Source organism: Salvelinus alpinus, chromosome 29 (genome assembly GCF_045679555.1).
Source record: "Salvelinus alpinus chromosome 29, SLU_Salpinus.1, whole genome shotgun sequence".
Classification (NCBI taxonomy): Eukaryota; Metazoa; Chordata; class Actinopteri; order Salmoniformes; family Salmonidae; genus Salvelinus; species Salvelinus alpinus.
The window spans coordinates 27119657-27147629 of record NC_092114.1 but is presented as its reverse complement, the minus strand read 5'-3'; the positions used below and the strand labels follow the sequence as shown (position 1 = coordinate 27147629).

Sequence of the window (27973 nt, the reverse complement as noted above, 5' to 3'; positions counted from 1 at the left end):
GTATCAGGTTGATTGTATAGGTCTACACCACGTAAAATTATAGTAATTTAGATTAAGAATGCATTGAGATACTGATCTGTATTATAATCGTGATTAAAAAGTTAATAGTAGAATTATGGGATAATTATACTGAATGTTAATATGAATGTAAATTCTGCCAATATTGATGGGTGTTAAATTGAGTTTTTTACTTTGAGTGATAAGACCAATTTGAATCACTGAGCATTGTCATTCTAAATTTCGGTTGGATAATTAGTTGGGTTTTTAATTATGATTTGGTATATGAATGATTTCCCTGACCTATTCTCTATTCCTGACTACATCTCTGATGGTGAGGACTCCAATTCTGAGCATAAGGACTTAGAGGGTTGACTGTCCTATATGTTGTGATGAGGCCTGTGTTTAGACACTGGTTCTCCTGTAACTTAGGGAGCATTTCTATGTTCTGTTTTTTATTTGTATTTTCCTCAACAATGGATTATTCTGTGTGACTAAACATGTGCAAGTCTGTCTTGTAGAATAAAGGTTGTAAACTTAGTTTCAGAAGGGAGAAAGCTTACATATAAGCTAAGGTACTTGACATTGAAGGGATTTGATTCTTTATTTTCTTTTAAATATTGATTATGTATTTTTTTTTAATTCATATAATCTGCAACTACTGTTAGTAAGGTGTAAAGTTACTGTTCTGATTCTCCAGAAGGGATAGAGTCCCTTGAGAGGGGAATGTCGTAGCCGAATCAGAATTAGTTAGGTAACATAGATAAATAAGATGTTTTATTTACATAATATGCTTATGTGAGATACTTGTCATTAGAATGTCTCCCTTTGGACTATACTGTTGACAGTCCCTTCTCAGCTAGGGCTCAGTCATTTGGGGCCCAGAGAGGGGAGAGGTCAGGCTTGTCTTCATATGTGAATGTATCTGTTAAACCATGTGGTGCTATGCAGAATATCCGAAGGGGAGGAGGACAGAATGGAACATTGTCTTCTTATGGGAATGTGTCTGTAACTATTCCTAAACCATGTGAAGGGATGGCGTGATTAATGGGGAACCAGTTAGTTGTCTCCACAATGTCTGTACGCCAGTCACTCCCTCCTTTTATCATTGGAGGGAGGAGTATGGCAGTGTATGGAACCATTGTATGTCCCCTCTGATGTTGCCCTTCTCTTGACCTAGTATATGACCTAGAGGCTCACTCCCCTCAGTGAGCTTGTCTAGGAGTGGGGAGAAGAGGGGGTGTATTTGAGATGGGAGTATCTAGAATTGACAATTGATATATGCCATTGGATGAGGTAATGTTTTGGTACTATGAAGTACCAAGAACGAGATTAGAACCTCGTCTTAGAGACCAAACTGAACGATAATTTATAGCTAATGCTATCTGGCTATGGGATACTCCTCTCTCAAGTAAAAGTCTTTCTTTGTGAACTGTTCCTAAGATCTGTGGTTCGTCATTTAAGTTGAGGGGGGTGTATTTTGGCTATAAAAGATCTTGGCATTCTCTTATAGGGACTCTCAGAATTAATTTATAGACACTGAATTGAACTGAGAGTCAAAGGGCTATGGTGAAGCTCATATAATTAAAGATGAAGTTTAAATATAACTGACTTGTGTGTGGTTTGTAAACTCTCCTAATTTAGTAATACAGGAAAAGACCACGACAATACCCAGATCATGATGAAAGTAGCAGAGATAGTGTTGTCATTTCAGACACTGTTGTCAACTTTCAGTAATGAGTTTGTCACAGAAGGCATAACACTTGAAAGAATAGCAACCGATCCCTGTATACAGGGGGCCACATCACCAGAAGGAAAGTTTGCTGTGATAATAGCATCACATCTCCTGCAGAGTGTGATTAAGAAACATGTGACTCAGAGTTTTGTATGGTTGGATCCTCTTCCAACGCAACTAATCTCTCCCCCACTTCTGACCGCTAGTAAACACTTGACATACCTCTCAGAAGATTGGGACCGAGTGATGGTAAACGGAAAGTGTCAGAAGGTGGCTGCTTATCAACCTTTGGGGCTCAAAGTCTACACGTAACAAGGGTGTTCACAAACGGGTAGATGGTAGATCGGCCTTGGGATGAGAAATGTGTACCTAACTTGAGCACAGGAAAGTATTATCCACAGGTACCAACTGTAGCAGAACACAGGAGGTCATTGGAGATGTTGGTGGCTAAGGACCAGGGAATGAACTGGGAGACAGGTAAGGAGTATCTGAAAGGTTCAGTCCTAGACCTATCAGTAAACCACAAAAATAACAGGAGATCAGGAGACGGATTCCGAGTGAAAGCTATTCTTACTGCAGTCGCTGTAGGGACAGTAACAGAAGGAGCAGTACTAGTAGCGCAGGATGCTATATTGACAGCATGGAACTGGACTACTGCACAAATGAGGGGTATTGTGAGATATGGGTCAGGAGCAGTGTTAGTAATAGCAGGGGTTACTTTGGTGATATTGTGTGGATATCATGTACTGAGGGCATTGATGTTAAAAATGACTACACAGTGATGAGTTACCTCAAGATGAGGTAAAATTGATTAAGGCTAGCGTATATATCGGGTGGCTATGGAGGAAGAGGATGGGGAGCAAAGTGAGAATGACATGGCTTGGGAACACCTGTTGGATCCTGTAGTCTGAAGGGGAAGACTGGGCGAAAGCATGAGGAAGCTTTTTTAGAGCTTTCATTTATGCCAACCTCAGCAGAAAAGTTTCCTGAAGACATAGTCAGGCTAAGAGAGAGTGGGAATTGTCATGCTTTCAAACTTTGGGTGTCATGCATATATAATTGTGCATATCTTCACATGTTATTAATGCTGTTATGTTTTATGTATTTTTGTTGCTTTCCAAGTCTTGTGCTATCACCTCTTAGGAACTTGAACAAAAGGCAGCTCTAGCTGACATGGAACAAGACAGCAGATTCAGTTGGAATGTCATTTTGTTGTGTGATGAGAGATGGAAATTAAATTGTGTATGGTGTGATCAATATGTTTCTGATTTGGTATACCCACAGAGAAAGTTTGTTATCATTGTTTGATCATTTATAATAATGTTAGTTTTTTAAATTCATGTTTTATTATAATTGTTTGTCCATTTATAAGTAATTTCCAAGTTCATGTAAATTGAACATTAGGGAGCTATTGTTCAAGAGGGGGGGGACTGTTGGAGTCGGGGTAAACTTTGAACATTGAGATATTAAAGACATGATAGATCTGACGCATAGTGTATAAGGAGTGAAAGAGACTGGGTTTTATTTCAGGAGGTAATGGTGTCTGTAGAAAGACAGATGGCTTTGGAATGTGTTGGGTGGACGGGAGGAGATCACAGGATTGCTATAGGGGAAGCGGATGGACATCTGTGGATTAGGCGAAGGAGGGGTTGAGGTCAGGTCAGATCCCCTGAAGGGAGTAATAAGGGTTTATTATCCTATTACCCTCTTCCTGTCGAACCATAAAATGTAACGATTGGAGAGAAGGAGGAGTGTCCAAAGTGGAGTATATATATATATATATATATATATATATATATATACACACACACACACACTTGTGATGGTGAAAACATGTTTTTGTCTGAATTACAGCTGTAACGACCCTTTGGGAAGAATTAAACTTGGTTAAGCTTTTCTAGTGTCCGTGAGTTATTTACTCTGAAAAATTAGAACCTAACAGTACAATGTGCCCCCGCACATTGACTCTGTACCACCTCCCCCTGTATATAGACTCTTTACTGTTATTTTATTGTTGCTCTTTAATTATTATCTTGTTTTTTATTTATTTATTTTTTACTTCAGTTTATTTTAGTAAATACTTTCTTAACACTTATTTTTCTTAAAACTGCATTTTTGGTTAAGGGCTTGCAAGTAAGAGTTTCACTGTAATGTCTACACCTGTTGTATTCAGCGCAATACTCTTTTGCATACTCACTCTTTTGCATACCAAATGTAAAATAGGGAGCTTGTAGTAGTTGTATGGGCAAAGATTCAGCAACAGGCAGGCAGGTAGAGGTGCAAATCAGTGTGATTTTATTTACACAGTGTTGGTGGTTCAAGATGACTTTGATAAATGTACCAAGTAAACAGATTCAATAACCTTTTACATACTCATTTCAGTTTGATTTGAATTTCATTTCCCAATTGAAACCCCAAACATATGTTCTTATATGACCGATTGGGGTTATAACCACCTGTGCAATACAATACGGTGTTTGCTCTATATCCTAAAGCTTAGGCATTAGCTCAGGAGAGCGTCATTGGCTGTTAGTTACAGTACATGTTCAATTGTAAAAGACGTTGCACATAGTGTATATCTGAAATAACGCTGGCAAACATGCTTTACTTACTCTAGCCTATCATGCATGTTAATATAAAAACCTATGCTACAGTTTTCAAAATAAAATGTTTTAAAATATATATTTGTGTTAAATCTAGTTTTTGTTAATAGACTGATGGTACTCTTATTTTCTCCGACTATGATGCTGAGTCTGGGAGAGCTTTTCCTCCATTACAGAAAGCAGTTTATGTATTTCTGATTTAGCTTGGGACTTCAGTTCAGTTGGCAATTTGTGGAGCATTGAAGTTATCATTTGGCCAAGTAAGGCGTCATCATCACTACCTCCCATACTACTGACCCTATGCTCTCTGGTATTATCAGCCTTCTTAGGGTTCTTACTGGAGCCTTGATCTACTCTGTCATGTGACCTCTTCCTTAGTTGGGCTGGTCCACTGGTAGAGCTGGAGCTTGGTTTAGATGAAGAGGGGCTGTCCCCAGACTGTATCAGGGTAGATGTGGGTCTGTCGGATCTGGGGTGTGTGGTCACAGGAGGGGTAAAGGTGCTGTCTGCTGCAGGGGTGGACAAGGGGATTAAACGGCAGCCTCGATTGCCTCCAGTCTCTCCTTGTCTTCTCCCTGACAGAATCTTGGTGGCATAATAAGAAACTAAAGGTTTGCATTAATGGACGCACACACACACACACCGTGACACCAGTATGAGAAGGAGAAAACTCCTTTGTGTTAATAGCTTGTCAAGGAGGTTCTATAAAGCTTAGTTGTATGTTCAAAGGACATTTCCTGAAATTATAAACAATACAGAAATAAATTTCTAACTAAATATTATATTTATAATTCTTTCAAAACATCAATAAATTAGTTGGTGTGTTTTCACTGCAATGTTTCTGTGTGAGTGGAGAACCCCCTCCCCCCTCGAGTGAAGTTCTATCACAAGGAGAGTTGAACAGATAAACGTTGTGAAGATACATGTCAACCTAGGCGTAGCATCTCATCTAACCACTAGGTCCCGCCCATCCGTGAGATTATATTATATCAATCAGAAGAAAATACGATAAAGTCCTCTGAATGTCTTACTTCAATCAAATATGCTACACAGCTCACCTTTCCTCCTGGAACTTGGGTCGGTTGGGTTTTGTGTTTTATGAAGGAGGAGAGCCAGTCCAACTCCTGTAATATCTCAGGACTTTCTGGTCCAACACTTGAATTCCTGCTCGTGATCTTGATCTTATGCTCCCTGGCATAGTTCTCTCTCAGCCTTCTCCATGTTGTCCTGCAAAAACGTAAGTCTATTTCTCTTTTGCCTTTGCTGACAATACGAGCGATTTGAACCCAATCATTATCATTTTTACTTGTATCTTTTGAATTGTAAAGGTTTGGGTATTTCCTAACCATCCTGGCAAGGCGAATCTCAAAATCACTCAAACTCATCTTGTCCTCTATCTGAATCTGTGGCTTTACTGAAGGTAGGTACAGAGCCTGTGGTAAAGGCAGGAGTGGCTGATGTGGTTTCTTCCTTCTGGCAGGTTCTTTCCGACACAGTTCTACCTGTAGTGTGTTCCAATAGCCACATTAACATACCACTTATAATGAGGAAATGGATTGTGTTTGCATCATACAGTAAGGGCACAGACAGAAGGCGTAACCCAGACACGTCACAGGGGCTATAAAGCTGAAACATCCGTTTAGAACAGTTTACTACTACCAAATATGGTAGTGAGAGGAAATCCAGTCACAGGTAGTGGGGGAGGATGGAGCTAGGTGAAACTGGGCCTACATTCTGCTAAAGTTGTTATCGATGAAACATCTGATCTCAATACATGTCTGTTCCCAAAACTAGAATCTGTTACGAACACTGCTAAATTTCTTTGCCAAAGTTTAAAACCTGCGTTGTTTAGAAGGAGTGCAAGGCCGAATTGAGTTTGTGCAGATGCGCACTTCACAGAGGCGTTCCCTAATGGAAATATATGCTACAACGCGCTAATAGGATCTAGCTAGCTCCAGTTTGGCTATTTCTGCCCACTATGCTTCATTTGTTCCCACTATAAACAACACATATTAACTGACTTGGGTTAGTTATAAATATCTTTGGTAAGCCATTTTTTATGACACAAATTCAGACTGAAACCACGTCTATCGGCCTGCCCCCTTGTGTCAAGGACACGCTCGTTGGTCTAGGTGTATGATTCTTGCTTCAGGTGTGAGAGGTCCCGGGTTCAAATCCCGGACCAGGCCTGGTTTTAGGGTAGGCCATCCAGTTTTGAAATAAAGTGAGGTGTAAAGCCTGTTCCATGGGCCTTTTCCCTAGTAGCCTGTCGCCACTAGATGTTGTCATATGGTGGTAAAAATATTTGGATTTATTTATCCTTTATTCATAACGGTGATCCCTCTGAAATGAACACACTGAAATGAAAAAAATATACTGTATATATTTCAAAAGGGGGGGTCTTTCCCAAGAGAAAGCAATTAAACATATGTTTTGAACTATGAACAATACAGAACACATTCAATCAAACCCAGTAACATAATTTACGGGATAAGTAAAAGAAAAAAACAACCACAGCATTCTTCCATTGCTGTCTAAATGTTTATTCCTGCTCTCAGAACCATATTTACAGTCATGAAACAAGCAAACTTTGCTTGTGTAGGAAAAGGGAGGTGGTTTTTGACTCCTCCAGGAAATCCAGAAGGTGGTTTTGATTGAATAGCACCCTGGGGGTATGGAGGAGGAGCTGTGGTGTTCAATCAACAGAACACTGGCAGCCACAGACAGAGATGCCTGGCTTTGTTTCAGTATCCGCACTCCATTTAAAATGCCTTTTGGCCCTGGATTAGGCTCATCTGTATCTGATAGTAGGACACATGAAAACAGGCTTTGAAATCAAGATAAATACAATGTAATGTCAACTTAGATTCTTTACTGGTAGTACTCCACCATCAGGTGGCGCTGTGAAGTACTGCTGCTGTTACTAGAGGGACATCAGTGCATGAATCCTACACCAACGTAGGATTTTTTTTTCTGTTAATCTGGCTTGTTGGTCTAGACTCTAGGGCAACATGGTGTCAGGGAAATTCGTATTATCAAGTACTTAAATCAGCAACACTCACATTTAGTATGATATGTTACATTATGTTCAGGGGTTTATTGATGCAGGAGCTCGAGGGAGCAGTGCGCCCTGATTTATTTCAGTTTGAGAATACAGAGCAGGTTAAAATATTTCTGGAAAATAATTTCTGAAGCTGAATCAATTACTGCAAGATCACATAATGATGAATTATATTTTACGTAACAGAACCGAATATAATAGCATACTGTAGCACAGTAGGCCCATAACTTTACTGTTACACCAAAAACACCTCATTTGTAACGAGATTTTAGGATGTTAGCTGAAGCTGAATAGTCACATTTCTTTTTTTATGTGGCCAAAACTGTGCGCCACTAGGCAGTATATATGCTTTGACTGAAACAAAATGACCAGTTCTGGTTCAAACCGTGCACCATACATTTTGGCCTGAAGGGACGACCTTCCAATTTGGCCTACCTCAAACTTTGGCGTGAGTGACCTACTATTAGGCCTATTCATAACGTTGCTGGAAATTCGGGAAGCGTGGATTTGTAGGTCTTATACTCAAGATGCTCTGTGCCTCTGCTCTTTGCCCCTGCATAGTCGCTTACACAATTGGACAAATAAACATTGTAAACAATAGCTTAGCCAACTGCCAATTGTTTTTCTAACTGTGAGGCCCTTTTCCCTGGGACTGTCTGGAGAACATTGAAGGTGACATAGTCCAGGAGAGACCGACAGATCAGGGCCTGGTTTCCCAGTTGTGATGTAACTTAAGCATTATGATGGTCATAATGTACCAGATGCATAGTTATTTACTATCCAACTTTTTAAAAGTGTTTCCCAAACAAGCACGTAGCATTAACTTGTAAGAGGCAGTTGGGGGCATGTTCTGTTTTGTACATGATCCAGTTGGGGAGGGGGGGGGGGGCTGTCCACTTCCCTGTTGCTGAAATCGAAGGCGCTTGCATCATATGCCAACACCATAGGCCTATACATTTAGAAGACTACATTTTATTAATGAAAATAAATAACTCCATAATCTGCAAACAAACCATTTTTTGAAGATTTGAAGTCTGGTCTTCTTGTTTCAACTTGGGCACGGTTTTCCGATAGCGCTGGAACTTTTGAAGCTTACAATTGCTTTAATTATGCGTCTTTTCTACAATGGCCAAAATGTAACATGCGTTTCCAAAAACACAATGCTGAGAAAACGGTTGTTAAGTGCTTCGTTGAAGCATGTGTTCATACTGATAGGATCAAAAGAAAGGGAGTGCTGCTCTTGGATCAGCATCCTCCATTCAAATCTTTCATTAACATTAGAATTACCTCACAATACTGTCTACGGATCAGCTCCTAGAGAGATATGACAACCTATGGTTGTAAATATTGATTGCTTACCCAATGAAAATTAGCTACACTTAATGAAGTATATTGAGACAAATTGCAGACAGTAGCCTAGCAACATAGCACTCAATTGATTGAACATTAAATGTATTCCAATATGATTGAAAGAGGCATGCATAGCCTACTGTTTATATTTAATGCAGTCATCTCATTTTTCATTTGAAGCATATTTTTATACGTTGCTTGTTTGTATCAACTGCAAAGACATTGACAACTTTGTATTTGTAGTCAACTTTGTTATGAAGTTATCAGCAGTCACAGAGAGATGGATATCTGTTGCCAATTCGTCTTGTCAAGCTTACCAGCGTGTTTTCTGAGTTCCTGTTTTTTTACTAGACTCTGATTTGACCTCTTGCCTGCCCTGACACTGAGCCCGCCTGCCTGACCATTCAGCCTGCCCTGACCTCGAGCCTGCCTGCCGCCCTGTACCGTTTGGACTCTGACCTGGTTTATGAACTTTTGCCTGTCCTCGACCTGCCTCTAGCCTGCCCCTTGGTTGTTCAATAAATATCAGAGACTCGAACCATCTGCCTCCTATGTCTGCATCTGGGTCTCGCCCTGTGTCATTATACCCTGAGGATGAAGTCACCATCAGACTGGAACACTCAGGTTGTCAAGACCAACTGGAGTTAGTAATTATGATCATACAGAGAAACTGTGAATGTTACAGCATACTATGTAGAGAGGCTAACATTTTCAGTCCACAAAAAGGACCTCCGTCATGTTAATTGATCATTTTTGCCTTTGAATATTGGTAAAACATTTAACTCTATGCATATAGTCATAGGCTATTAATTTATTTTTACCTCAAACCACAAATTCCCAAACGTGCAAAATAAAAACGAATTACCTCAATGATAAAGCATTTACTGTGTGGAGAGGTGTCCTCTTTCCTGGCCAATGAAGTCCAATTTTGGGGACCATTTTTTACTCGTCAACGGCCAAATGTTGGAAAACATTTCACAGTTGAGTTTTAATCCAAAACTAGTTGGAATACCACAGATCATAATTACGTCACTTGCAATTAATGTCTGCACTGTTGACTTCAAATTGCATAGCCAATTACCATTTTCTCATGGACATTTACAATAAGAACTGTAATACGATCTTTGTAAGCACTGAGAAGCTGTAGAGGAGTGTCCCTGACTTATGTCATACTAAGACCAACGCCTAAACAAGTACCCATAATTCATTAACATTTTTTTTCTTCTGTTCAGTTCCAGAGGATGACAATGCAGGTTTCATCATTGGGAGTGTGGAAGCTGCTGCTACTTTTGCTGTCCTCCTGGCTGCTGTCTGGTTAAACAGGAGGAGGACTAGTGGGGACCAGTGGGGAGAGACTAGTGGGGACTAGTGGGGAGAGACTAGTGGGGAGACTAGTGGGGACCAGAAACATGGGGTAGATTCATTACATTCAGGAATGTCATTCCAACTAGTGTTCTCCCCTATCATTTGTATTTTCCTACATGGAATTCTTTAGGTATTATACAGTATATTCCTCCACCAGTTTCCCACATTATGAAGAACTTCTCATTCTAGATAACTATCAAGTTAAGTGGGTGGGTCATTTATTACAATATATGGATGTTCTAGTCTAGGTAAACAGCCAAGTAATGTACATAAGGTTAATATGGAATATGTGTAAGTTATGTGCAAAATGTAAATATAGAATATAAGTAATGTACAAAATGAGGACATGACTGTGTAAACAGATGTAAATATGTTCATCAGACAAAAGTCAATCCAAAAGGTTACATTTTTCACATGATATGTTTATACTGAAAGTTGCTGTATTTTTGTAGCCTTTTTTATACTCAAAGCAAACTTCATTGTGATACTGTACAGTACGTTGATCATAAAAACCTGATTGTAGTTGTAGCCTAGTAAAGAGAAACCAGTTATAATCAGCAAGCCAATTTAAACTAATTAGAGACCACATTTGTATTAATGTTTGTATCTTTGTTATGAAAAAACAAAACGTCTGCTGTGTTTTCCTGACATGCTGATGTTGAAAGGCCCACAGTCAGTTCAGCCCTGGGGTGATACTGTTCTGACTGCTCTGTTCTGACATATGCTACATGCTGTTCTGACTGCTCTGTTCTGACAGCCCTGGGGTGATACTGTTCTGACTGCTTTGTTCTGACAGCCCTGGGGTGATGCTGTTCTGACTGCTCTGTTCTGACAGCCCTGGGGTGATACTGTTCTGACTGCTCTGTTCTGACAGCCCTGGGGTGATACTGTTCTGACTGCTTTGTTCTGACAGCCCTGGGGTGATGCTGTTCTGACTGCTCTGTTCTGACAGCCCTGGGGTGATACTGTTCTGACTGCTTTGTTCTGACAGCCCTGGGGTGATGCTGTTCTGACTGCTCTGTTCTGACTGCTCTGTTCTGACAGCCTTTGGGTGATGCTGTTCTGACTGCTCTGTTCTGACAGCCCTGGGGTGATGCTGTTTTGACTGCGCTGTTCTGACAGCTCTGTTCCAGTCATACGGGCTCAAATGTCAGCATATTCCCTATATAGTGCTCTACCAGGCCCCATAGTAGTTATGGGTCTATGGGCTCTGATCAAAAGTAGTGCACTAAATAGGAAATATGGTGCCATTTGGGACACAACCATGGTGTCAGTGTAACAGAGACACTGACTCAGCAGGAATTGACATTAGTCCTTCGGACAAGTAGGACAGATTTTTTTACTTTCCCGAAAGCTCAAGGACCAGTGGAAGCAAAATGTCCCTATAACCTCAAAGATCCTCCACCATATTTTACAGTAGGTATGGGATTATTTCATGCATGGGGCAGCAGGTAGCCTAGTGGTTAGAGTGTTGGACTAGTAACCGAAAGGTTGCAAGATTGAATCCCTGAGCTGACAAGGAAAAAAAAAAAACTGTCGTTCTGCCCCTGAACAAGGCAGTTAACCCGCTGTTCCTAGGCCGTCATTGACAATAAGAATTTGTTCTTAACTGACTTAAATAAAAGGTCAAATTAAAAAAGTAACTTTTTTTTTTCACTTGATGCAAAACCCACCACTGGTGTGCGTGGCCAAATAGCTTTTTCTAACAAATTTAAACACCTATAGTTTGATAAACGGCATTGGAACTGGTGCTATGGTCAGATGACATGAAAATAGAGCTCTTTGGCCACGCACACCAGTGGTGGTTTTTGCGTGAAAAAATATGCACATGCAGAAAAGTACCTCATACCTACTGTAAAATATGGTGGATCTTTGATGAATGCATTAACTGTAAGTCACTCTGGATAAGAGTGTCTGCTGAATGACTAAAATGTAATGTAAAATTTAAGGGGCTATTTTGCTTCCAATGGTCCTGGGGCCCTTGTTAAGGTCGACGGCATCTTGAACTTTATCCAGTACCAGGACATTTTAGTCGAAAACCTGTCTGCCTCTGCCAGGAAGCTGAAACTTGGTGTATCTTCCAGCAAGACAATAATCCCAAACACACATCAAAATCCAAAGAAATCGTTAATTGACCACAAAAAAATCAACATTTTGCAATGGTCATCTCAGTCCCTGGAATTGAACCCCATTGAAAACGTGTAGTTTGAATTGGAGAGGGCAGTACATAAGTGGAGATGAAGGTTATCAAGAATCTGGAAAAATTCTGTATGGAGGAATGGTCTAAGATCCTTCTAAAACTGTTCTCCAATCTAATAAAACATTTTAGAAAAAGGCTATCTTTAAGATGAAAAAGATTACTTGTTAAACAACATTTTTCTCTTAGCAATTGTGTTAGTATAAAATAATATACAGTTGAAGTCAGAAGTTTACATACACTTAGGTTGGAGTTATTAAAACTTGTTTTTCAACCACTCCACACATTTCTTGTTAACAAAATATAGTTTTGGCAAGTCGGTTAGGACATCTGCTTTGTGGATGACACAAATAATTTTTCCAACAATTGTTTACAGACAGATTATTTCACTGTATCACAATTCCAGTGGGTCAGAAGTTTACATACACTAAGTTGACTGTGCCTTTAAACAGCTTGAAAAATTCCAGAAAATTGTCATGGCTTTAGAAGCTTCTGATAGGCTAATAGGCTAATTGAGTCAATTGGAGGTGTACCTGTGGATGTATTTCAAGGCCTACCTTCAAACCCAGTGCCTCTTTGCTTGACATCATGGGAAAATCAAAAGAAATCGTAGACCTCCACAAGTCTGGTTCATCCTTGGAAGCAATTTCTAAACGCCTGAAGGTACCACGTTCATCTGTACAAACAATAGTATGCAAGTATAAACACCATGGGACCACACAGCCGTCATACTGCTCAGGAAGGAGATGTGTTCTGTCTCCTAGAGTTGAATGTAATTTGGTGCGAAAAGTGCAAATCAATCTCAGAACAACAGCAAAGGACCTTGTGCTGGAGGAAACGGGTACAAAAGTATCTATATCCACAGTAAAACAAGTCCTATATCGACATAACCTGAAAGGCCGCTCAGCAAGGAAGTAAAATTGTGTGTATATATTGAAGCAACATCTCAAGACATCAGTCAGGAAGTTGAAGCTTGGACGCAAATGGGTTTTCAAATGGACAATGACCAAGCATACTTCCAAGGTATTGGAGTGGCCATCACAAAGCCCTGACCTCAAGCCTATAGAAAATTTGTGGGCTGTAATTGTTGCAAAAAAAGTGGCTCTACAAAGTATTGACTTTGGAGGGGGGGGTGAATAGTTATGCACGCTAAAGTTCTGTTTTTTTGTCTTATTTCTTGTTTGTTTCACAAAAAATATTTTGTATCTTCAAAGTGAAAGGAATGTTGTGTAAATCAAATGATACAGACCCCCCCTAAAATCAATTTTAATTCCAGGTTGTAAGGCAACAAAATAAGAAAAATGCCAAGGGGGTGAATACTTTCACAAGCCACTGTATGAACTGTTTATAGTGACCACAGTCCATTCTTTAATTATCAAATCTATCCTAGCCAGAGATGTAAAGTTAGAGCCTATGCATAATGCTGTGTGTAGCCTATAGTGTAAATAAGATTTACCAAAATACCTACTAAATTATGAAGGTATAGTCAAAGAGTACTCTATAAACGAGGAATGCATTTACTCAAATCGACTAAGATGTATTAGTCACGAAAGAATAAACACTCATACAATAACAATGTACATAGAATACATGACATGCAAAATACTATCATGACTATCAACTAAATAAGACTCCTGTGTTTACTTACAGGCTAACATTAGCTTGCTTGTGCTGAGGTGGTGGCAATATTTGAGGTGAGTCCTTAAAAAAAATTGACAAAATATATATCATAAAGTTGTGGGTGAGTTTCCCGTTTTCATTTGGTTAAATGGGCAGTGAATTCACTGTACCAGACACACAGACTTTCTCTCTAGATATTATTTTGAAGACACACTTAGATGGGTAAATTGCTGAACCTGGCGTTAGGGCCCATTATACTATAATCTCATATCATGTGGCAACCTGGTCTCAGAGCATTTTGCATTATTCTGTATGTATATCTGAGACACTCCATTTAGTAAAATGTTACATTTAGCCTTTTTTTTTTATCTAACCATACCAAATATATATATCATACTATTTTGAGTGTCTTAGTAAACTAAATCTGTTACATCTAGTCTATGATACCAGGCTGTGTGTGGGCATATGAGTAATGCTCACACCTCGGTCTTCAAACATGTACATTGAAGTGCAGTAGCAAGTATGGAACTTTTGTACTTTAACTGTATGTTACATGAGGATCCATAGGGACCTCAGTAACTTTGTTAATTTGCTTGTCTTTTATCATCTGCTCAGGTTGTGGACAACTTACCTCTCTGTATGTCAATGTGCTTTACATATTTCTCTTCTCCCTCCACAAAACATGTTGGAGGAGTGGGGATTTGTTTGGAAGTGTGTGTACTTAAACTGTCTGGACTTTGCTGTTTGCAAACCTTCAGTTTCACAGTCGATGGGTCACTCAGTGAGCAGGAGTCACAAGTAGCGGCTGCGTTTTTTCTTCTCCTTTTAGCTTTTCCATTTGGTGGTTAAATGTTAGAGCAACCGCAAACGTGTGGAATTGAGATTTACTCAGTCATCATGGAGGAGGACGGGGGAAGCCCTCTCTTCAAGTACCCAGTATCTGACTTCCTGTTGACAGTCAGTGGTCTGGTGTTCTTTCTCCTGGATGTGGGACTGGCTGCGTGGGCGGTGGTGTCTTTTTATCAGGAAGAGGACTATGTGTTCATGGGACTGCTGGTGTTTCTACTCCTAGGTTCCTCAGCCCTGGTCCAGGCTTTCAGCTGGCTGTGGTACCACTATGACAAGGACGGGACTGAGACCAGGACTGAGAGCCTTGTGAAGAACCTCTGCTCTCTCAAGATCCTACATCTTTTCCAGATGGGAGTCTACCTCAGGTGGAGTTCAACTGTGTTAACTTGGTGTTGAACTGGAAACAGCACAGGTTGTGTTTATAATATAAAAAGGTTGTTTTCAGAGTCCTTGTGAGTCTGGCAAGCAAGGCTCCTTTAAGAATTCTCCTCCGTTTCCCTTTCTGCTCCACTGATTGTGTTGCAGTTGAAAGGAATAGTCCCGGCTGACAGGAAAAGTACAGCAAATACAATTGCATAATAGCATGTTTTAAATGATACATAAACATTCCAGAGTACATTGTCAGAGTTGTACATTCATGGAGTAGTACATCATTGAAGTAAATGAGTAGTCAGTTCTCTGAGTTTCCCACTCATCTCAAGGCAGAAACACCATTAACCACACTTCTTTGTATTATAGAATTAAGATGGTGAATATGGTGTATAAAATCAAGTCTCAAGTTACACATACTGCTTGGCTGTCATTCTAGATATGCTGGTGTGGTGAGGATCTCGATATGTGGCTTCTGCTGTGGAAAGCGTTACATGGACAGCGATGCTGTGTATCTGACCCATGACCTAAGCCTGCTGCGCCTCATCGAGGCTTTCTCTGAGAGCACCCCACAGCTTGTCCTCATGATCACTATCATTGTCCAGAGGGGAGAGGTTGAGCCCATCACAAGTACATACATGTATAGACAGAGACTGCGTCCCAAATGACACCCTATATCATACACAACATTGACCAGAGCCCTATGTGCCCTCGTCAAGTAGTGCATAAAATAGGGAGCCAAATGTGACAGTCCTAGAGGTATGACACATTGTGGCTGGTATTGCCCTGTAACTAGGCTTCAGAGTTTTCTCCTGACCCTACTCATAATCTAAGAGTACAGACTCCAAACATTATGATACATTTTTATAATTTCATCCATTGTCAGTTAGTTGATCAGTCTGTTATTTAACATCCTGTGTTGGTGTTCTCTCTCCCTCAGTCTTGAAGGCACTTGGTTCAGCATCTGCCATCGCCGTCAGTGTGACCATGTACCACCGTTCCCTGCGCTCCTTCCTCCCTGACAAGGCCAAGCAGGGCTGGTTCTCCTCCGTGGTCTACTTCCTGTGGAACCTGCTCCTTATTGGTCCACGTGTGGCAGCAGTCGCCCTCTTTGCCTCAGCCTTCCCCTGCTTTATCACTGCCCACTTCCTGTCTTCCTGGATGGTTCTCTTTTTCTTCGCCTGGCGACTCAAGACAGACTTCATGGACAGCGCCGGTGGAGAATGGCTCTACCGGGCCACCATAGGACTCATCTGGTATTTCAGCTGGTTCAATGTGATAAAGGGGGACACCAGGTGCCAGAGCACCCTCTACCACACCTGGATAGGAGTGGATATTGGTATGCTTTGTGGTCTTTGGGTGTGGCAGATGAAGAAGAACCCTCCATATTTAGAACTGCCACTAGATCCCTATGTCATCCTTGGCATTATGATCTCATTCTACATTGTTGGGCTCGGTCTTAAGGTGATATACTACAAGTACAGTCACCCAAAGATCACACAGCTAAGAGAAGACGAGTGTTGCCTCGAGCCGGAGCCAAGGTCTGAGCCAGAGTATCTCACCTCAGATTGCCATGACGAAGTGGACTCTAGGCTTATGAGCCATAGAATGGGTCCTACAGAACCAGTCAAAACCTCATCAGGCCCTCCAGAACCGGTCATCAGAGTCAATAAGAGGATGAGGAACTTAGCTGATAACTTTTACTCCTGAATGGATCATCAGAGACCTCCTACACATGGAGAAGGCTGTATGGGCTTGTTTGACATTGCAGCCGACATTGCAGTCAGTCTCAATTAGTCATTCAGTCACAATTTACCCACAATGACTAAATGGTCTGTCACATGTGGAGATGGAATCCAAATGACAGATGCCTGTGTCAGCTCTTCCCACTGGTGAAAATACCAAGTTCCTTTAAGAAAAAATATTTAAACTTTATTTTGACAGGGAGTTATGCTGAGACCAATGTGTCTTTTACAGATGAATCTGGAGGCGAAAGAAAGGCACACCTGTTTAGGCGAGGTGCTGGCTAGCAGTGGTTTTTTGATGTTGGAACATCTGTTTAATGGAAAACTTCAGCTCCCCTAATCGTGATATTTCTACTGAACATGTCCTGCACATACTCCAACTCCTTTTAGAAGTAAGAGTTATTTTGTACCTCCAGCCAATCGCAATCACTCTATTGAGAGATATTGTAGACTCGTTGAAAAATATGTTGGTAATCTCCTTCAGAACAAAACAGGAGTACATATCCTTCCATAATTTAAGAGAATGAAACACAAGCTTTGCTTGAAATCCGATACGTCAGTCCTTACCCGCCCTGCTGATAAGGGTGGGTCGGTTATACTCATGGATAGTACAGTTTATGTAAAGGAGTGTCATAGACAACTGCTTGACAACACCTCTTACAAGAAACTCAGAAGTGACCCCACTTCCTAATTTCAGAACACTATCTTTACTGTCCAGGACACCAGCAGTATGATCTCTATTAGTGAATCTCTTGATTCTCTCCCTGATAATACATGGTTAGTTACTTTTGATGTTGAGTCGTTAAACAGAATATTCCACACGAGGGCGGTATTGAAGCTATGGAACATTTTCTTCTGCAACGTGACCCTAATGAACTACCTTCCAGTGCATGCATTATAACATTGGCTGAAATAGTACTCACACACAACTACTTCATGTTTCTAAATGATTTCTTTATTTAGACGAAGGGTACTGCTATGGGATCCACTAAGGCTTCTAACTATGCTCATGTGTATGTGGGTTACATGGAGAAACAGTCCATTTTCAATCCTCTCAACAACAAAACATATTGTCTAACGTTCTTATTTGGAAACGGTACATTGATATTTTTGTTCTATTGAGGGGTGAAGTGAAACAGCTCCAGGCATTCCATGCTTCTTTTAACTCTGGTTCGGAGCACCTGAGATTTACTATACAATCTGACACACGTCAAATCAGTTTCCTTGATCTTCTGATTTTGTTTGAGGATAATGTTCTATACACTGATCTTTTCAGGAAACCTACTGATCGTAACAGTTTATTGAAAAACAGTTTGCCCTATAGCCAATTATGTCGAATCAAAAGAATTTGCAAAAAAACAGACTTCGACAGAAATATGTCTGAGACGCAAAGCAAATTAAAGGAGGGGGTACAAAAATGGTCAGATTAATACTGTCATTGAAAATTTCAAAACTAATCGAGACATAAACTCTTTAATGGACAAGTCTTGCAAAAATAAGCATTCTTGCGTTCTACCTACACGCTATTCAAAGTGTTCTGAACAAATTACGGGAACCTTTCACACACATTGGCACATTCTATGATCCGATGACAGTATCGGACCCTCACTTGGTCGTATTCTCGTTGGGCAGAAATCTCAGATAAATTGATTTACCACCCTTAAATATCCCTGCACAATGTCCATTTGCGCCTCTACTGGATGGAAATTACTAGTGTAATGGCTGCGCTCAATGCAATAGCACTTAAAAATGTAGATCAATCAAACACTCCCAAATAGGGAAACAGATCCCTATCAAAGGTGTTATCACGTGCTCCACTAAGGCAGTTATTTATCTTATAACTTGTCCATGTGGTAAAAAGTATGTGGGTAAAACAAAGCGCGAATTAAAAGTACAAATCTCGGAGCATCGTAGCACCATTAGGTGCAAAAACTCGACTTACCCAGTTGCGGCCCACTTTTTGGAAGTGAACCACTCGATTTCGCCCCAATGTTATATCGGCATCGAACATGTCACCCTCCCTAGGAGATGGGGTGACCTCGACAATTTATTAGTACAACGAGAGGATGCCTGGATCTTTCATTTAAAGACCCTTGCGCCCTTTGGTCTCAATGTAGACTTTGATCTGAAACCATTGTGATTTTGCTACTCATTGTAAATGTGTGTAGCCAAATTGTATCTACGATGGTATGCTATCCCTTCATGTTTTTTTGGGAATCTGGGAATTAACCAATGATATCAGGCCACACCCGGCCATGATTACAGACACCTGTGTGTGTCCTTAGACACTAAACTAGTGCCCCGTAGTGTTTGTCATTATACCCTGATGAAGACAGCTGTTCTGTCGAAACGTTGGATATTAGGTTATTATAAACTGGTTGGTTCAGCACTGAATGCTGATTGGCTGACAGCCATGGTATATCAGACCATATACCACGGGTATGACAAAACATTTATTTTTACTGCTCTAATTATGTTGGTAACCAGTTTATAATAGCAATAAGGCACCTCGGGGGTTTGTGATATATGGCCAATGCACCACGGCTAAGGGCTGTGTCCAGGCACTCTGTGTTGCGTCGTGCTTAAGAACAGCCCTTAGCTGTGGTATATTGGCTATATACCGCACCTCCTCGGGGTCAAATCATGATGTCAGTGATCTTCAGGTCGGAAAGTTGGAGCTCTAGAAAGAGGCCCGAGTTGGATGACCGTTCAAAAAAAGAATCCCAGTCGGAGTTTTTTTTTTTCAGAGTTCAAAGTTGTCTTTCTGAGTTCCCAGTTGTTTGAACGTGGCATCAGATTGTAACTATGGTACCTCAGGGCTGCCAGCGAATCCCCCCCCCCCCCCTCCAGGGGTTTAATTTTTTATTTAGCTTATAAACTTCTCCTGTGTTTGCCACTATTTATTGATAAATCCCCCATCATAGTGGATTCATCCAAACTTGACAACCCTGATAAACTTTCGTATGGTTAGGCTAGGCAGTAGGCTTCTATTTGGAGTGATGATCTGAGAGGTGATAACATTTTATTTGCTTTGCGATTTGTCAAAAACTGTAAATGACTTGTCAAGTCATGTGCTCCAGTTCTTGTATACACTATAACAAGTACATTGAAGTTTGGCCACTTTTCAGCATATTACAAATCTAAATTCTTCAGGCAAAGGGCGCAGCCATTGTTGAATTTGTTTATTTGCGTTTTATTGTGAATGGCATTCTGGGATTAGGGAGTATTTACTTGTCAAACAAACATGGCTGCCATCATAAAGAATTTAACTGCTGTTAATTTAGCTGACACGCATCTCTTTTCTAAACAATATTGCATTTCTCCCTTGTGCTCACCAGAGATGTGGCACATTGTAAATAAGTCTAACTGTTAAGTCACTAACTTATGTTTTGGTCAGCTCAACCTGTTATTTAGACTGGTTTATGGAATGACTTTGGCTGTGGATGTGTTCGGGTGATGATTGGATGATGTTCGCGTTTATCTTTTACAATAAAATATGAAATTGAGGAATAAAGTTGTGAAGACTTATTTCCAATTAGTACAAAACATTATTTGGATGTTTTTCAGACAATGATAGTTTAGACGTGTTTGTTGCATCATACGTTTTGTTGCTACTGTTCCAATCATATTAGTGATGGTTCGCTGCAGGGACCGTGCACTCAATGATCACAAATATGTGATTGTATGCATCAAAGGGTTTAATACATGCAATAGGACAGTGATCACATTTGTAAAGACGATGATTGACCGCTGTCTTGAGTCTTTCAAAGTTATCAGCTCTTTAAAATCCTGCTTTAGCAGCTCCGAATTAGGCAGTTTGAAGTTGTTAGACCCAGGCCTCTGGCATAGCATGGAAGAAAACCACTGAGTAATAGCCTTAACCTTGTGCCCCAGTATAGCACAAGGTTGTTAATCCAGAAATCAAAACTGATTTCTGATCTCTGAGCTGCCGACGATTTGAACCGGGCCGGTGGTACATTCCATCAGAGGAAGGGGACAGAGCCTCTGAAGTCATCGGGGCAAACTATTAGACGAATTGAGCTTCCCATAGCACGGTAAACATTCCAGAAATGTGTATCATTGTCATGAAGTTCTTACTACTGCAGTCTCATGACCACAGCTGATCAGGGTTACATACTGAAATGTTAGCAGGGCCTCCAGCGTGAACATTTTTATGATTATATGGTAATAAACTCAGGGGATTTAATAAGTGTCATCTCACACAATCATTTTCATACAGCTGCTAGTGAGAGGTTCTGAAGCACTTTGTGGTGTACATTTGCATTTTTTGTTCTTTGTATGCAAACATGACTATAAAATGTGCAAAGACGATGAAAACCAGGCACTTTCAAAGTCATTTTATTTGTATTTACAATTGCCCTTGAGTGTTAATATACACAGGACAACCTTATTGGGCCTTCAACAGTGTTCCAGTCCCAGACAAAAAAAGTGGGGTGGGAAAACAAGTCACTTAAATGTTTAATCATCAAGGCTTTTTTTCTACAGAAGATAGTCACACTAGCTGAGTATTCAAGAAATAACATGATCAAGTTGAGCCAGATATGTCCCTACAAAGCTGTGCCTTCATAGCTCCTTGCATTTGACAGTTGAAATGTAAAACACTACAATGACAGCCAACAGAGACTGGTCTAAATGCACTTATAAAATTGTACATAGTTCTTAGTCTTCAACACAAATCCAAGGGAAATGCAAAAAGCAGACCCAGCTTTTTTTTTAACAATCCATTTTTGTAGCAACAGAGTACTTTAAATCAGAAACCATCTCTGATAGAAATACATGCACCGTAAACACCTAACATAAAACAAACTAAATCATACCAACTAAAAGGGTGAAAGGCAAACAAAACTAAACAAGATCTAATGATCAGTTCAACAATAAAAGGGATTTTGGTTTGGGTATGCTGACTTACAAATGTGTGTCAACTTCACAAAATGCCATGTCCAGGACACCCTTCCATTCTAAAGGATCTAATTCATCATTTTACAATGCATCCATTTCCTCTTAACTCCATTAGGTAGTAACATGTACTGTTTTAGGAGAACATACACCAAACATACTGCAAGTCTATATACATGCTTCACCATAGGCGGTGGATCCGGGCACCATTCAAAGTACCATGTGATACAGATTTGATTGTCTAAGCAGTAAAAGCCATTCACAGCGACTCAGAAATGCTACGTGACAGCATTGGGATTCAGTTTTCAACAAAGGGAAGGATGCTATGACTTGGTGAACAAAGCTGCGAATGTCTTTAAAGGAGAGAATTTCCGCTGTAACATTTGTCATCGGCAGGACAATCAAAACAAGAAAATAAAACTTATTCAAAAGGAAAAAATACGTTATTCACATACAGTAAGCTTTTCAGTGCTACTGATAGTTACAAATAAAAGATTTCAGCACCGATTAATGACGGTAAAAAAAGGTATTAGTAAAATAACACTTAAACTAAAGTGTAACAACAACCATGTTTGATAAATGCATTTAACACAACTTAAGTATTTCCCTTAGAGATGATATATTCATATACAATATAGATGGCTAAAAAGGCACAATATAAATATGTACAAGACACTCTAGAAAGATGCAAACAAATACACAAAGAACACATTCTTAACGGTCAAGCTGCAGGGGTGTGTAAAACGGCCAAATCTTCTTCAGGCTCAGTATTGTTTAGTCCTAATCTCACACAGACCAGGGTTTAATAATATCAACCCTCTAACCACCTCTCTTGACCAGCTAGCTACATGCGGCAACAAAATGTCCCTTGAAATATAGACCAGTTAATAACAGGCATACCATTACCACTGACCAGAAATGTATTGCACGATCATCCCTGTTTTCCCCCCCAATATGTATAATGACGAGGGTTGATCGACTGACTACACTGCAAACAGACAGCGGCTGTATATTTTTTGGGCACCCCAGCTAGTTCACAGATGAATTACCAACTTGGGGACATATCTTTGTATGCTGCTGTTTCTCTATTCAAAATGTGACAATAGGAAAATCTGTGGTATTTGGAAACTGATGTCACACTTGGGAATTAATTCAACACATATTTTTGGTAAGTTACCCACCACATTGAAATAATGGTATCTGGGCTTGTGTGTGACCCGCACCATGCAAATCAACTATAGATTGATTTTACAATTGCGACCTACACACATTTCCATTTATCAATGACTCAAGCAGTTGATCTTTGTGATGGAAAATATCTGTCATGCGAGGTAATCAGGACCACATTGACTAGACAAACCTCCTGTGACTTGGTCTAACATAATTTCCAGTATTGAACAATAACAACAATTGCACTGTATCTTAAACAACATGTGATTGAATTGTGCCATTTGCCATTCCTTTCAGCGAACTGCTTTTAAATGCTATTTGTCAAGTTTAAGTCCCTTTGCAGGAATTCAAGGACACTTAGGGCTGTGCTCTGAGGAACAGTTAGCCCAGTGGGGACAGCTTCTAAAAGGTTATGTATACATGTACACACATTGAACTTCAGCACAATGCTGAAGAAATTACACATTGTTTTGAAGGCCCATCCTTGGTCTTTTAAAGTTAATTTACAGAAAGGCCTGGTTTGGCTTATCTTAGGTAATAATATACAGCAACCTGGGGTCCATAGATATCATGCAGTGAAGTACAGGCTAGGTTCTTCATTGAGTCATTGTCTTTGCCACACATCAGTTTATGTAAAAAGACCACAGAAGACTGTTAGGCTGTTGAAGTCTGACACAGTGGAGAGGTCGGGACAGCTGAAAGAAGGGTGGTTTTATAATGAGCATTCTATCAACACAACATTCTAACTCCATGGAGGACATTGTCAGTACTAGAGTATAGCTAGTAGAAAGGTTACATCCAGAAGGCAATTGAAGGTCATTCCTAAGTAGCCATCTCATCATATGCTTAGAAAAACGAAATCAATTACCAACCCCACTCAATGCTGCCTCAGTAACATTGAATTCTGTTTTCAAGCTTTGGAATGAGTGCAAAATAACCTAAAAATGATAAAAATAATTAATTTAGTGACATTATCCTTTCATGTATAGCTACTGAGGGCTCTAAAACAATCCAAAGCGTCCGTCCGTGATGCCCGACATTGCTGCAGACCTTTGCTTTGGTCGATCCACGAATGAGAGACAGTGTGCATCCCAAATGGCAACCTTTTCCATATATAGTCACTACTTAGTCAAAAGTAGTACACTGCATAGGGAATAGGGTGTCATTTGGGATGAACACAGAGGAACAACAGCCTGTGGGTTGTGGAGCCAGAGGTTTGTCTTCTTCCCTTTAGTTGTGTCCTCTCTGACTGCTGTGCCCAGTGCCAGGATAGCTGCCATAGGGAGAGTGCTGCTGGGCAGGAGCCCTGCATCAGAGAGTATATCTGTCCAGTCTCCTTCCCAACCACTGCCATCCCCAAGTCCACCTCAGTTCAGTCCATGGCCATCACACTGGGGCAAGAGTAACTCACTAGGGCCAGCAGGTGTGTAAGGGTGTGTGTGTGTATTTCAGAGGGCTGGGGTGGAGCCGAGTACCTAATAATAATAATAAAGAAAAGAAGTCACTCCACAAGCGAACAGTGGTGTGACTGACTGTTTCCCTCTGTGTCAGACCTCTATCCCTTCCGCTCTACAAGAAGTCTAGCTCCAGAGCTTGGTGCAGGGATACTAGGTCCCCGTGGGTGGAGATACGCCAGAAAGGCATGTTGTGCTGCAAAAACAGAGCAGAGATGCCAACAGTCAAATCAATACACCAAGACTAATTTACTGGAGTGTTGAGTGTAAATGGTGAATACCAGCAGTACTTGACATACTGTATGCAACAAAGAAGAATTACTGCCGGCTGTTTGTTCAGTCTTAATACCTTGTAATATGCAGCCGATAACCAAATACACATAGGCCTACCTGTTTTGCTGCAAATTCCTCATCACGGCCATCTCCTACCACCACATAGGTCACCTTCTTCCCAAAGCGAGAGACGATGCGCTCAAAGCAGCTCTCTTTCCCTACAGAAAGACCACAGCAAAATCATAAGTAAATAGTCACAAGGACACACACTAGTAGATTGACTTTCAGCTGAGGTACTCAAATGCTGGATTTAATCCATTTCATCCACCTTGGATCAAATACAAATCCTTTAAACCCCACGGCTATGGAGAACATGGGTTAAGGTCTGTGTGTTAGTTTACCTATCTTGGTGGCACTGTAGATGTTCTCTATGGGGAAGACGTCCCCCAGGCCGTAGAGCAGCACCTTGGCCAGAGCAGGCACCAGCTGGGTGGTCGTCACCAGGACATTCATACACTTACCCCTGTGGACACGGATGCACACACAGTGAGTAAGGCCACAATAAACTCCACTACTATACACTTCCAAATTTCAGTAAAAAAAAATAAAAACCCATCAAATTACACTGTAAAATAAGAACATAGAATGTCTAAAATGTCTAACTCACTGTGCTGACCTGGACTGGATGAGCAGCAAGGATTTGAGTGCCGTACTAAGCCAGGCGTCCGTCACATTTTCCATCTCAGACTGCAGTCGAAGGAGCAGCTCCCTCTTCATGGGACTCAGCAGGCCTGGAGGAGAGCAGAGGAGTTAGATGTGTCATTACCAGGAAAGGCCCAAGAACACAAATATAGCATCACTCATTTCTTGCATTGATGCCGTATATAAAAACAATACCATCAGAGCAGGGCGTTTAGAGGTTATTACCACAGAAACCAGGAGATGGCGCAGGATCACATTTACAACCTCCCCATCGTCACCCTATTCTTTTTCCATCTATTGGAATCTGGCTTTAGGTCTGGCTGTTATATCAATGTCTGGTTAGATTCTAGATTCCAGGATGCTGCACACAAAAAAATGACTGTGCACAAACAGGAATATTCCTCCCAGGCAATACTATGACAGGGCAAGAGTACACAAAAGCATACAGTTTTTATTTTAACAATGCATCAACTTTAACATCTCAAAGATATACAGCTGATATTAATATTCAGATGTCACCAGTGTTTGGACGCCGTGCCCTAAGGGTTTCCCAGTAAGTCACAGTCCGGTGATTAGTCCAAATTCGAAGACAAACACAGTTGTCACACATCTCACCTCCCACGTTGCATTTGTATCCGTTGTAGAGGTCCTTTAGACGGCGGTAGCGGAAGGCCAGTTTCCTCATCCACTCCACTCCACCTTGGACTCCTGTAGTGGCCCCTGGGGCCCCTCCACCACTGGGGCCGTTGAAGCCGTCCGCCAGGAAGTTATAGGTGCTGATAGGAGGAGGATGAGAGGATTGTATGTGGCGAGCGAGGAAATTAGGGTCACTGAGTCACTACCGTTTCCTGATATAAGCATCACAAATCCTCATTATTTAGCTAAATAGTATGGCCTTTTGCATTTACTGGTTGTTTCCAGCAGCATCATAACTGAAGACATGTCCATACCTCAGATCCTGTCCATTGTCATCAGAAGCCATGTCTTCAACATGGACCTGGTCACACTCCTCCAGGTCATTGAAAAACAGGTGCGTGTCTGCCAGCTCAAAGATCAGCTCCTCCATCTGAAGACCCAGGTTCAGTACTGTGGCAGGGTCCTACACAACCCCAACAGGACAGAGGTTATATTCATATCAATAGAAATCTTACCACATCAGAGAAATTCTCTCTATTATACAGATGTCTAAAATAATAGATTACAGCGCAAAACATGATAGTTGTGATTTCCCCAATGTTTCTTCATTCCCAAAGACACACCTTGCCAAACTTCTGAGCGAAGGAGCCGGTGAGCAGAGAGTGGAAAATTATGATGGTCTCATCCAGATCCCAGAGAAAGACTCTCTGAAAGAGACGGGAGAGGAATGAGTCAGTAACTAAAAGTCAGTAACTAAAGAGTGGGATTAATCAGAAATTATTCAATTTATAAAATTACATGAACATGTAAAAACGAAATAACATGTTGTAGAGCAGATACATAAATAACAAAGACAATTAAAGAACCAGTCACCTGAGTAGCTGGTTAATTTGTAAGTCTGTATATGAATGACTGCATTTTTAAACAGTCTGAGGTGAGGTTTTTGAAGTGTTTTTTAAATGTATGCTTTGGCCACATACGAGGATAGGATGAGTCAACAACATTATTTGGGTACGAGTTAACAGAACATTTAAAAAGTGAGATTTTCACTGGAAAGTTACTTTAAAAATAACTTCATCTAAGTAGCTGGTAAATTTGTATGTGACTGGGTGAGTAAGTGGTTGTGCATCTCTGTTCATGTGGGTCCTATAGTTACCTCAAGGTCATTGTCAGTGGGCTGGTTGCTGTCTGATTTCTTGGCCTTCCCCTTGGCCTTGCCAGCAGGGTTCCTCCTCCCTGCCTCATCCTGGTCCCGGGCCCCTGTGGGGAGAGCCACACCTGCCGGGAGGGCCACTCCGGTCGGGAGGTTCTCACGTGGAGACGCGTCTGAGGGAGAGGGCAGACAGGTTGTGGATTGATAGTTGACAATTCAGTTGAGCACTGACACAATCTCCCATGTTTCTGAATGTTGAACACCTCAGCCTAAATGGCCTAACAAGCCCGTAATCAAAGCAATGTTGATAACACATTAACTACTGGATCCCAGTGTTATCCATCCAGCTATATTCTAAACATGGAACTGACATTCATCCGGTAAGGCAGTGTGACACCGATAACGGGAGTTATCAAAAGTACCTATAGATACCTGCATGGTCATAAGGTAAGACTAAGGTTGCAAAGGGAGGGTATATTACTGGAAACTTTCAAGATTTACCAGTAAACTACCAGAATGTTGGCATCTTTCAAGGATTTTATGTAATCTATCACAAGAAATCGAGTGGCCCTTTTGCGTACTTCAGGTTTTTACAGGTATCTAATGATCTCTGGCCCTCTATGTGGCCTCATCACATGTAAACCATTTTAATTAAACAAGATGATTTTAACAAAATATAATGAAAAAGCTGTAAAACATTATCCTAAATATAAACCATTGGTGTTTAATATCCTTTATATTTTTCCCCACCCATTTATTTTATGTATTAGTCGTCAA

General features: G+C 40.7%; 2 protein-coding genes across 9 annotated transcripts in view; one reads left to right on the top strand and one right to left on the bottom strand.

Annotated features, from left to right (window-relative positions):
• The first annotated feature begins 14434 nt into the window (after window positions 1–14434).
• On the top strand, window positions 14435–17780 carry LOC139559421 (XK-related protein 8-like). Its single transcript, XM_071375436.1, has 3 exons — window positions 14435–15142; window positions 15586–15776; window positions 16087–17780. The coding sequence occupies exons 1-3, from the start codon at window positions 14778–14780 to the stop codon at window positions 16854–16856; spliced, it is 1326 nt and encodes a 441-aa protein (XP_071231537.1). The 5' UTR covers window positions 14435–14777; the 3' UTR covers window positions 16857–17780.
• Window positions 17781–21234: 3454 nt separating this feature from the next.
• LOC139559420 (eyes absent homolog 3-like) overlaps window positions 21235–27973 on the bottom strand; it is a 30008-nt gene continuing 23269 nt past the window's right edge. For 7 of the 8 annotated variants that reach the window (XM_071375432.1, XM_071375427.1, XM_071375434.1 and 4 more), the window contains 8 exons: window positions 27200–27369; window positions 26667–26750; window positions 26358–26506; window positions 26023–26183; window positions 25373–25496; window positions 25107–25228; window positions 24823–24923; window positions 21235–24628 (listed from right to left, as the gene is read on the bottom strand). In XM_071375432.1, coding sequence (XP_071231533.1) covers window positions 24548–24628; window positions 24823–24923; window positions 25107–25228; window positions 25373–25496; window positions 26023–26183; window positions 26358–26506; window positions 26667–26750; window positions 27200–27369 — 992 coding nt within the window. In that variant the 3' untranslated portion in view covers window positions 21235–24547. The remainder of the gene's footprint in view (window positions 24629–24822; window positions 24924–25106; window positions 25229–25372; window positions 25497–26022; window positions 26184–26357; window positions 26507–26666; window positions 26751–27199; window positions 27370–27973) is intronic. The other variant, XM_071375430.1, reaches the window with a different exon arrangement.